Source organism: Hippocampus zosterae, chromosome 3 (assembly GCF_025434085.1).
Source record: "Hippocampus zosterae strain Florida chromosome 3, ASM2543408v3, whole genome shotgun sequence".
Lineage (NCBI taxonomy): Eukaryota > Metazoa > Chordata > Actinopteri > Syngnathiformes > Syngnathidae > Hippocampus > Hippocampus zosterae.
Genome location: NC_067453.1, coordinates 13,594,986 through 13,607,829, shown reverse-complemented (window position 1 = coordinate 13,607,829; position 12,844 = coordinate 13,594,986). Strand labels below are relative to the sequence as shown.

The 12,844-nt window shown below is 42.1% G+C and overlaps 1 protein-coding gene across 2 annotated transcripts in view; it reads right to left on the bottom strand.

The window, feature by feature from the left end:
- Positions 1–12,844, bottom strand: part of ccnd2a (cyclin D2, a) — a 176,878-nt gene that overhangs the window by 22,411 nt on the left and 141,623 nt on the right. Inside the window, exon 1 of one of the 2 annotated variants that reach the window (XM_052061789.1) lies at positions 717–1,155. The exons of the other annotated variant lie outside the window; for it this stretch is intronic. Coding sequence (XP_051917749.1) covers positions 717–911 — 195 coding nt within the window. The 5' untranslated portion in view covers positions 912–1,155. Of the gene's footprint in view, positions 1–716; positions 1,156–12,844 lie in introns of those variants that run through there. 2 annotated transcript variants of the gene reach the window in all.

Sequence of the window (12,844 nt, the reverse complement as noted above, 5' to 3'; positions counted from 1 at the left end):
AAAATATCCAGCAAATCGGAACCTGATAATATTGACATGAAAATAAAGCAGAGAGCCTCGGCAATGTATGTAGTTCGTTGTTAGTGAGAAAGACATGAGTTAATGTCGATTTTTGAACATAATTCCTGTGTGAGGCATTGCGAAGGGGGAATAGCAAAGGCGCAAATAAGGCCCTCGCCCTTCCTCCTTTCAAACAGATACCGCAAAAGTTTGCAACGATTAAACACACAATTTCTTCAGTCGAGGGACAGATAAGTACATCCTGTGCTATAGCCGATGGATTTCAAGTGTTGTTATTGCGTTTATGACATTGTAAAGTCCTCTTAAAAAACACGAGCGCTCCTGTAAAAAAAAAACAACATGGCGAATGGACTAGCGCGGTGCTCGGCGAGTGCATACGTGTGCGTGGAAATAGACGGTCTATCTTTTATAAAACCATTAAAAATATTCCAACCAACCAACAAGAGACAGCACCAGAGACACGAGCAGCAAACATTGACAATCGTTACGTATGGACGCTGAAAGCGGCGCAAAGACGAGAGACAACAACCGAGTCGAAAAGGCTGAAAAGCCCACATTTGCCTAAAAATGCCCATCAATGAACAATAGTAGAGACAAATGATGAGTCAAGTCCGTCAATGTTGCATGTAAAAGCAGTACCGAACGCGTGGGGAGTATTTTAAAAGCACACAACAAGCTTTGTGTGGCGTTTCTACCTCCAACATCCAAGTGGCGACCATCCTCCTCATAAAGGGCTGAATGTCTCTCTGCACCCCTTTAAAATACGAATATTGAGGTAGAAACCTCTCCTCTATGGTCAACAAGCTCTGGAGGACTCGGTCATCACAAAGGAGGTTCGGATCGGGACGAGCCCGTATATTCGTGTCCATTTCGAGGCAGAGCAGCTCCATGGCGTTTGGCTTAAGTCACAACAACAAAAACAAAACAAAAAGAAGCAGGATCACCGACTGGGAAATGTGTCGGAGAGCAGAAAACACACCGTGGTGGAAGGGAAAGTGTACAAGGAGGCATAAAAAAAGAGGCGAGACTTGCAGGGGCTCCGTCAGCGTCGTCCTGCCTCTCGTTGTGGAGAACTTTTCCTGTGTGTCCCCTCAGTGCGCCTCTACTTGCATCAGGCGCATTTCAAGGCTGCGCCGCAGGCGTGCGCAACTGACGCAATTCACTTCATTAGCTCCGAGCAGCACGCGCATGGCTCTTGCTTTGCTTTCTTTCTTTCTTCTCTGCCATGCGCGCGCGCATCGCTTATACAGCTCAAATCCAACTTATGCACCGTTTTGCCTTCCAAGAGTTAAAACGGCTCATTATCTTTGGGAGCGTTGACTTCCATAGGTCCTTAAAAACTACAAGAAGGAACGTCATTTTATTTTAAGATCACATTGTGACGAAAAATAGCCTACTTCGCAAAGACCGGGTATGTATTGCCCAACGATTTTTTTTCAATCAATAAACTACTGAGTGGATGACTTTTTACAGTGATTGCGGTGAACAAAGAGTGGCTGCCATGTGCTTTTCTCGAGCAACACTTAGGGCACGACCCCCCCCCCCCCCCCCACCAACTCGTCTTCTTCTGTCGAAATATGGCACGGAGAACCAATAGGGTATATATATATATAAATATATATATATAGGAACCAGAGAGTTGCGTTTATTAAACAACCAGTTAAAAATACACAACTAATAAGAGATGAGAATCTGCATGGATAAATATGCTAACGCGCCCATATCCCCAGTTCTTGAGCGACTTCAAAGCTGTGAGCTGTGAATGAAGGCCGCAGTGCATCAGGGGGAAGACTTTTTGTAAAGTCCTCCCAAATTTGTAGCTCCTATAGGCTGCATAGCGCTCTTGGGAGAAAAAGCAGGGGAAATGTCTCTTTAAAGTTTTTCCCCCCTTCCGCCCCCCCCCCTCCCCCACACACACACTCCTGTCGTTTCCTCCTCCTTCCGCGTGTGTCTATTTGCATAACCAATAGTTCTCCACAGCTCGACCAGGCTGGGCGATTGTTACTGGGCAGACTTCCTCTTACCTTGTGGAGCAGCTCAATTGTATGGAGGGAATACGATTTCAATTGATCGAGTCTCAAAGGACAAACCGTTGATTGTGTATGCACACAATTCCTTGTCAAAATAACAAGCATCTCTGATTGGAAAATGTAGTCAAAAAAGGGTTGACCAGTGCAAATAAGAGAGCAGACATTTGTAGTGAAGTGATGCTATAAAAAAAAGGAAAATCATCCAAATCTGACGAATCTGAGAGAAAAGAGCAACAAAGAAGTACGCTATGATGGAAGCAGGTGCTCCAAACTGTCCGAGCGTCCTTTACTACCACATCCGCTTCCTTCACCTGCATGGATCGCACCTGCGGCTGTTTACACACCGATAGTCATCTCTCCGCATGCAAATTGGAGGATATGCAGCCCATATTTGCTTATATGCATACCTGACATGTCAGAGCTTGCATCCTGGAAAGGAGCAACCAGGAGTGAACTGACTTTGAAAAACAAACAAACAAAAAAACTTCAATTATTTCTTGAATATTTTCCCATATGTGTAGGTTTCTAAATGTCACGCAAGCACCACGTGGTTGAATCACACACATGCCTGGGCGCGTCCCCCCCCCCCCCCCCCACCATTGTGCAGTTCCATGGCGGAACACCGCAAGGCACATCACAGGCGGAAGCGTTCACTAGCATATCAGAATAAAGCTGTAACATATCTTTGCATAGACACGCCAAGACTTTCTGGCATTTACCGTCCGACATTTTACTAGGAAGGCAAACAGTCAATGAAAAAGAAACTAAGAAATAAGTGCGCAGCACGCTGCAAGAAATGCACATCGAATAAGACTTGTTTGGGGGTCTTTAAAGTTTTTGATTTAAGTAAGTGAAATAAAGAATAATATAATCGAACTATCCATCCATACATTATCCGAACCATTTATTCTCACGCGGGTCGCGGCTGTGGGCATACCGAATATAAATATTGTCATTAAAAAAATCTGTTTAGAATAAGGAGATGAAAAAAATATGATCGGGGTTTTCTATTGGCGTGAGTCATCATCACCGCACTTTTTACAGGTGAAATCGCCGCGCGGGTCTGTCGACGATGATTGTTCCTTTCTGAGCGACATGACAATCGGGACGAGAAGAAATGATGAGAAAAATGCGACAAGTGAGACGAGAGTCGAATGGGGAATTCATCCCAGCTCTACCGAGACACACACAGCAGCTCACTTATGAGTATTTCTCTCACAAGCTCACAACTCACCGACGTGTATATTCTTTTTCTCTAAGCTATCAAGTGATTTGAGAACCTTTCAGATTCGTTTTAGTTTTTCAACAGTCACATCAATGTTTCAATAAATCATGGGAAGATAGTCAAGGAGAACTTGGTGGCCACTATAGAATGAAAATGAGAAATAAGCAATGTTTTCAAATGATTGCCATTTTCTTTTTGTCTTGTCTTTTTTTTAATCTTTTATCCGTTGTGTTCTGGGGAGGTGTAGCCAAACTCGTTTGCATAGATAAGATCAGTCGAGGTATGTGAAAAGAAAATACTCACAGACAAGTCTGCAGGGAGAGAACATACCTGACCTGCAGTGGCTCCCCATTCACATTTTTATTTCCTTTTAAACTCAGCAAATTCCATTAAGAGTTTACATTTTATAAAGAAATAATAAACAAAACCAAACAAATTTCTGGATTATTATGTTGCATAGAGCTTGCAAAGAAATTTCATATCCATTGGATGTAATAAATAGGATTTACTTTCGGTGCCACCTGGATCTTGTTGATTTCTGAAATAGTTCAACACTTGGATGCTTTCAATTATTATGCTCCCTTTTTTTAATCATTCTTCATTCTCTGTCTGTTTAAAAATATATATTGTTTAGCAAGACATATCTTTTTTTGACTTACAAATGATCACTGACTGATTGCTGAATACTCTTGGACTCAAATTCAATCACAATTTATTAAAGACAAAACCGAGCAATAATATGAAACTTTTAAATCTTAAAATTCAAACCTGCTTATTTCTTCATTTTCCAGATGATTAATATCGCTGAAATCAATTTGCTGTGAACTCTACAGACATGAAAACTGTATTTACGATGACATCAAAACTAAATGTAGAAATGCCTTGCGAGGTTAGAAAAACAGCAAATTAAGAATAATAATTTTTTAAAAAACTGCAGCAGATCTTCCGTCAGCAAAACGAATTAGAATGCAGCGACACAACACGACTGTTAAAATATGCAAATCATCCCCAATGATTCAATGAAAATCATACTGCAGTCAGCATTCTCCTTTATTTCTTCTTTAATTAAGCAGCAACACTAACCTGTCATGAAGGAGTGTAGGGACACTACTCAGAAAAACAAATCAAATGCAGTTTTGACAAAAATACAAAAGAAATAAAACTCTAGCAACTTATCATGACAGAAGATGACACATCCATTGACCCTGCAGGCGCTGTACTTCTTTGTTGACATCATAACACTGACAAAATAATTTGTTTGTCACATTCACATTTCCCTCTTCTTGCTGTGCTGCTCTTTGGTTGAACAAGTGCAGATGTGCACGCCAAACACCAACAAAGAGAAGTTCGTTAAAACATATGGCAATCCAAAAAAAAAAAAACAATAGAAAAGTGAAAAACAACAAAAACAGACATCGTGGAAAGCCTAACTGGAAAAACACCACACTTCTCCAGCCATACAGTCAAAACGCAACGAGTCAATATTTCTGAGCGAGTGGGGTGAAATTAAGAGTCCTCTGCGCTCAATGTATTCATTCATTCATCTTCCGAGCCGCTTGATCCTCACGAGGGTCGCGGGGGATGCTGGAGCCTATCCCAGCTGTCTTCGGGCAGTAGGCGGGGGACACCCTGAATCGGTTGCCAGCCAATCGCAGGGCACACGGAGACGAACAACCATCCACGCTCACACTCACACCTAGGGACAATTTAGAGTGTTCAATCAGCCTGCCACGCATGTTTTTGGAATGTGGGAGGAAACCGGAGCACCCGGAGAAAACCCACGCAGGCCCGGGGAGAACATGCAAACTCCACACAGGGAGGCCGGAGCTGGAATCGAACCCGGTACCTCTGCACTGTGAAGCCCACGTGCTAACCACTGGACTACCGGGCCGCCCCTGCGCTCAATGTATCAATTAGAAAAATGACGATAATCCCAAAATACCAGTCAAGTGTTTCGGCATCATGCATGTGAAATTGTGTGGAATTGTACACTGAAGTCCTGCCAAATAACTCGCATATCAAGGCAGTGACGCATCAATCTGACGCTCAGGAGATAGCCTCTTTTCCTAAATACCTTGGGCTGATAATATTATTTGTTTCCTTTTATCTTCAACAATGTTTCCTTGTGACGTGTCGAAATGCGGCATCTTCCCTGAAATCACCTGCTCACCCGGGCTGCCTTTTGCCTGCACGGGGCTGCTCTTCGAATAACGCAGCGTTAGCAATGAGCGCCCTTGCCTGCAGACTTCCCTCAGACTCCCTCAGAAATTCTTCACAAAAACACATCCTCCCGAATTCTTTGAGACATCCCATATCTCAACAGCTGAACGCAGAAATAAAACAAGCGGGAGCAAATGGGAAGATGTGGATTGTGTTGACTGCATGCTGCTTGAAGGCTTTTTACACGTGACGCCAACCGTTCAGAGAGGCTCACAGGCGCAAAGATGACACCTTTCATTTCATTGAAGTGTTATGGAGCCCTTATTCAGGTGCGGGGGCTGTTCCATTCTATTTGTATTCATTGATTGAAACATAGACGACGCAGGACAATTCTTTGTTGACCAATCAACTGAAGGGGGTTCATTTCAGACCCAGGCATGACATATCTCGATCCAAGTGCTGCGATACAATTCAAGCAATTACTTTAAAAAGTCATGATTCGTCCAACAAAAGCGAGTTTCCGATTTGAATCGATTATTGCGACATCCCTAGATACATCAGGGCTTGAAACGGAAACACCGCTGACGTCCCAAGCTTTTTGAGCTGTTGTTTTGTTTTCTTCACTGAATTCCCACAAAGAAGAAGGCAGACAATTCTTTGCTCACCGATAACAATGGCCTTACCTTGACTACAGCACCAATATGTACAAGAGTGACTGTTACCCCAATAAAGGGTGGCTGAGAAGGACGGCGATTCTAGTCAATTGTTTTCACTGCAAACGCAAATAAACGTGGCTGACGCCGAACAGAGCGTCTTCCTTTGTCACGTCCTTCCAAAAATATTTAAAAACATTAAGAAATGGTCCCGATCCATTTTTTTCCCACCATAATAAACTACAAGGCTGAACGCATCATAACCGACTCTTCCGATTCAGATTGCGCAACAATAAAAATGAATAAAATGTCAAAATAAATGAAAGTCATAAGAGGTCATTGTGGCGTGCGGCACGCTGAAGCCGATATGTTCACCCACCCCCATAAAAGAATGAAAAATATCCCATAGGTTGGATGAAGTTAACATTTGTATGAAAATAAAGCACAGAAGCTTGGGAATGTTTGGAGATGATTGTTGGTGAGAAACCTATAAATTAATGTCACCTTTTAAACATAATTCCCACGTGATGCATTGTGCATCATTTCTCTGGTGAGGGAACAACAAGACTCTTGCTGATTAAAGGGGAAGTCAACCGAGAAATGTTCTTCACTAGTCTAAACGCAGCATTCTGAGTCTTATTGCCTTTGTGGAATGTCAGTCAAATAAAATCCACCCCTTTTTAACCATCTCGGGAGGCGGCCATTTTGTCACTTTGTGTCAGCTCAAAATGTCCCAGTTGCTCAGCGCTCCGGTCACAACCAATCACGGCTGTTTTCTGAAGCTGAGCCACAGAACATACTCTGGTAAATAACATTTTGGGGTTGACTTCCCCTTTAATTTAAAATGAGGCCCATCTGACGATATGCCAGCTGCATTGCAATACACTTTCTGTTGTAAGATACGCATGATTTATAAAACTGCTTCCCAGAGCATGACTGACAATTCTCTGACTTATAAAAGGCCAGCAGAAGGACTATCATGTCGTTTCTCCCCCGCTGCGACCTGTATGAGAAAAAAAACAGTGACTGAAAAGTGGCACGGTTGATGCCAGATGTTTTTTGGAATGCCATTTGTTTTTTTGGCAGTAGGGAAAGGCCGTATCGCACGGAGCAGCGAAGGTTTGCAAATGTGTGCGCACCTAATGAATGTTTTTTTTTTTTTTTTTTGGTTTTTTACTTGGGGTTCACTCAAGGTCACAAACGGTTACAAAGACTTTCGGTAACAATTTTAATGCTCTCAAACAGTTTTTCTTGCCTCAAAGAACTTTTGAACATGTTCAAAAATTTGATGGCGTCAAGAAAAACTGTTTGGCAATGTCTGCAACTGTTGGCAACATTGAATGAACCCTGACCAAAAAAACCCCAAACCAAACCATAACAAAACAAACAAACAAAAAAAGCCACCATTCGCTACGGCGACACGTGCAATCTTTCGTCGCTCAGTGAGATATGGGCTTACAGGCAGTTAAAAAAGTGTCTTATTTCGTTCTCCCTATCATAGAACCGCAGACCATTCTGCCTCTATCTGTTAAATCTTAAGCATGTCACATTTCGTGACATAGTGTCATACGTTGCTTATCTGTTTATATATGTTTAATACTATATAAAAATAAAATAGAGTTGCATTCACAGTCGCGGATTGAAACATTTATTCACTTGGGCCTCACAGGTTCCAACCCAGGAGGAGTTTAGTCACATCATCATGATGATGACGATCCTCAATTTGAATTCACGACGGCCGTGCAAGTTGCCCTGCACGGGCGCCTGCTAGATGTGGCCAAACCTTTACTTTCCACAAGAAACAACCCGTCTGGTATTCATTTACCTTTCCTCGAACCCCCCACTTCATTCTTACGCCCTTCCTCCCCTCACATTCCTTCTCCGGGTCTTTTGAACCCCACTAACAGTCTCCAATGCAGCCATTGAACAATCCAACAAACGAGCATGGACAAAGAGGCTAAATATTGTTGGGAGTGTCTTGAAAGCAAACCGCCGGCGTCCTTTTGTGTTGGCCACGTTTTGTCCTCCACGCGAGAGAAAGCTGCAGCGCGGCTCAGCTCGGCTCAGCTGCTGCCGCCGCCGTCTCTTCACCTCCAGCTCCTCCAGGATTTTCCCATGTTCCTATCACCAGCCCTTGACTTTGTCACTCATGCAACAGCTGCTTGCTGATACCACACCAAAGTTCCAGCCTATTGCGCACCCTTCTTTCACTGTGCACACACAGAACAAAGGCATTGGTAATCCCACTGAGTCCTTGGAGCACTAACTGCCTTTTTGTGCAAAAAAAAACCCTCCCAAGAATGTTTGAAAATTGTGTCTGTTGGTGGTTCGGAAGGATCAACATCCTGAGGACTCCCCCCCCCCCCATCATAGTTATGGTGAGCTTGTGACTGGGCTTATCAATAAATCGGTGTGGCGGCTGATTAATGGGGCCAATCACACAATTAAGCAACCATTATAGATGGTTGAATTGTCGGTTCATTGTACATTGTATATTACGCTTTCGAAGCAATCGTTTGGGTTTTTTTAGATAACAGTGTACAGTACACTGAAGTGTCGAATTTAGAGTTGCACACTTTCCGTGTAGAGTCGCACATTTTGCACAACGACGTGCTGGGAAATACAGAGCTCGACAGGAAGACATGTGGCGTATTTGACAGCAAGAAGAAGAGGACGTCCGTTCAGTGGGCAGGAATACAAAACCACGGTTTGTCGTTTCATATCCATTTTTCCTTAAAGAGCAGACAGAAAACAGTACAGTGTGAGAGTATTGCTGTACACTCTCTTTGTTTGCGTTAATGTGCTAAAATAGCTCTTAAAATTTGCCGTAACATAGACGCTAATTTTCCTTAGCCCACCTTTGCCGTTTCATATTTCCCGTATGTTTGGATTTAAGAGGATAACATTATATAAGGTTCGGTTTGAATAAGGAAGTGTTTAAATATACAATGTGTACTTCTCTTCTGCTTTCTATGTGCGTTTTACAGTCGTTAACTCCAAATGGGAGTGACAAATAAACAGCTTGATGCCAGCTGCTTAGTTGAAGAACCATGCGAGCGAGTCTTCTTTTCGTTTCCCCGAAGTGAAGGTAAAGCACGGTTCCCAGGAGTTTTTTGTCTTGTGTGGACCCTCAAACTTTTCATCACTCACTCATACATGTTGATGATTATGAAACGAAAATTATTTTGTTTCCTCTCCTTCCTTTCAACATTTAATTCTCGGGCATTTGCCTTCTTTTTAACTCAAATGAAATGAAAATAAATACTGTATGTGGTCTTGAAAATAAATGCGCAATATAAATTCAAAACATATATATTCAGAATAAATAATAAATCTGCCTTTGTTGCATTTTTTGATAGCATTTAGCACAAACAGATTGAGCTCATTTGAATAAGCTTCCTGTAAACAACAGGCATTTCAACTTCAGTCGCACTGGGCAACAATTTTTTAAAACCAAATTTTGTCATCAGAGATACAATAATTTTTCGAGACTATTTTGGGGGTTGGGGGGGAATCTGCCCTTTTTAAATTTTTTTTAATCTAGCAAAACAGGTTTTAATAAGAATAACAATAATAATAATATAATAATAGTACTAATAATAATAATAAACATAAGAACACATGCCGCAATATTTATGAATTATATATCAACAACAGGTGGAATTGTATTGGAAACGTCAGCTCTAGAAAATACGTGTTGCAAGTTTTCACAGGTCAAACTTCAAAACAAAAAATGACAATATCTAAAAAAACAACAACCCTGATGTGCTAGAAAATAAGTAAAGATGTTTTTGAAATCAGCGTCAAAAACACATTGAGGGACACATGAAGCCATCTCTGATTAAAATTTGCCTTTGACCAGTGAAAACAATTGTCTCCTAAGGGAAACAAGCTGTAGCACACCCATACTATTTTACTGACGTGCTTATGAAACAACTGAGAATATTTACTTATCATCTCGGGAAAAGGAACGATGAAATAATTCCATGTACACACTGCAATGTGCTTGCATACCTTTGCTTGGGAAACACTGCGTTCAACAATAGGTTCCCCATTTCTTAACAGGCACAAATTCTTTAAAAAGTGGGTAAAGTATGATTATTATTTGTATTTTCTTTTATATACGGTCTGTCTATATGTCCATTTTTTGGGGGGGGGGGGAACAATACTGGAAGGATACGAAAAACAGGGGCTCACTGCACAAGAAAACTCAAAGCACAGGGCATCACGTGCACATGGTCTACTATGGTGTGCTTCTTTGTTGGAGTCATCATCAAAATACATTTTCTATTCACAGGCAAGAGTTACCAAAATAACCAGTGTGCTTAGAAATACGCCCCCCCCAATGCCCCCGCCTCCTAAACTGAACCAGTTCAACACCTGAGAGTATAACAGCTCCAACATGTGAGTACGACACTAAGTGGGGCTACTGTTGGCTTGGTTTTGCTATCCTTGTACAGATGGTAACAGATGGCACATGGGATGTGAGGGTGCGCCGAGCAGAGATGAGAACAAGATTACCGCAACAATTCTGAGAGGGCTTCCCTCCATCTGCACGTGCATCAGGCGCTCACAAGTCTGCTCGGGGATGAAGGGATTAAATTAATACAGTGGTCGCACATGCACAAGAGAGGTCGATGAAGAGACAGAAACCAGAAACATACAAAATGACATGGACTGACGACAGCCAAAAACATAGCATCCGAACATCCCAGCAACCTGTCGTAGAGACACATAGTGGGGACTTCAATCAGAACTAAGCATACTGCGGGAGACAGGGACATGCCAGAGCTACACTATAGTTTTTGTATTATTATGTTCAAGTATTATTGAAACCCAGGATTAGCGTATTTGTCAGCTCAAGACGCGGGCCGGGCATCAGAAGTGATTAAGAATTCTGTCCATTGTGTAGAATTGATGACATCGTTTATTAGCGAGACAATTCACATTCACGGGGAGATTCTCCCCATCCCTCGAAGAATAACATGGAATGTACCCTGTTAGTTGAGTTCAACGTCGTTAATCAAGGAAGTCAGTTAGTCAAATGGACATCCCAACCCCAGAATCAGATTACAAATTAGGTTCTTGCAGGGGACTAAAATGGACAAAAGTATATAGTTTTATTGCCTTCAGACTTAAATATATACTAGGTCTTAATTAGGACTGAATGATGATGTTGCTTTTGCAATATAATTACAATAGGATAAAACGTGAAATGTTAATTGCATAGGCTATGATTTGACTGGTCAATGGAAGTGTCCACGCCTACTGCCCGAAGACAGCTGGGATAGGCTCCAGCACCCCCCGCGAACCCTTGTGAGGATAAAGCGGATCGGAAAATGGATGGATGGATGTTCGAAGCGATCATTAAATTCACTTCTTCCGACATTATTTTGTGCGCATATTAGCCATTCCTACACTGGACTCCCAAATATATACACTAGATAAGTGGGAAGCATTATGTTATTGACAGTGATGCATAACAATACAGTGATGAATTAAACTAAAAAGGTTTTATATTGATTTTGTAATTAGCATTTTGGCTAATCTCTTTCTTGAGAAACATCGTTGCTAGAGGGGTCGGAAAAGTAGCTGAATATAGCGGAAATGTCGCCAAATTGGCAACACTTCAGAAAAGTCGCAGCTCTCGCTCGCGACCTTGCTTATGCCGGCGTCCGGACGTGTGCACATAAAAAGCACAGCTTTCAAAATAAAAGCAGTGTATATTCTACAGAAGTTGGGTCTGTGGAAGTCGCGACGTCACATATTGTTGTTTTTAGTTTGTGTACTTTGTTGTCGATTTACAGTGCAATGTATACTTTTGTTTACACCAGCCTTGTGTGGCAGAATTATGTTGTGGTGAACGCTGCTTACAAGGCAACGCATCCAAGAACAAAAAATGACACCTGTAATTGGAGTAGATGAAATAAAACTGACTTTCACATTACTTAATGTTCCATTTGCCTTTATCTTCCCATCCAGTAATGTGTAATGTACATGATCTGATATTGTTTATTGTAGTAAAGATTTATTAATTGCTCGTGTTGATTAAAACATACAGTAGAAATGGGGCATGACAAAAATAACTGCATATTAAATCTCAATCACGATACTGAGGGGAAAAAAAAAACATAATTGCAATATTTTCCAAACAAACAAAAGCATCAGAATAACAACAGCATTTGAGAGCCGCAAAATGGGTCTGAAAGTTTTTGAAAACGTCTTGTCTGAGAACATGCGTGTCTGTGTTCAGTCTGGGGATGCACGAATACATATCAAGTTGTGTTTGGACCGACAGTGCCAATCCAGCAACCAGTACAGTCCTTCGGTGCGACTGGATCAATCAGCCACAGGGCTAACCACACACACGCACACATCCCCAAAAGGCGTATCGAAGACAGTTTTACACGGGAGTAAAAGCATTTGGCCCATCTGTGTGTTGTGTTTCTTCCCCAAGCCATAACCAATGACTGGCTCACCGTGTATACAACGCTGCTTTAATTTTTCGTCACATGATGTGAAGTGGATTCGGTGTGAGCTCTGCTAATGGCTGGCGACCAGTTCAGGGAGTAGCTCACCCGCCCCAAACGCTGCACAGGAATGGCGACCGCACTCTCCATCAGGATGTAACAATATGATACTTTTGAGAGTGCGGGGTGTTGGATTGTAATTTACGGGCAAAATCTTTGACATGGTCGCCTTGTCTATGTTGGTGGCGTCAGCCCCGCGAGTCCCTGCGTGTATTTAATGGCTAC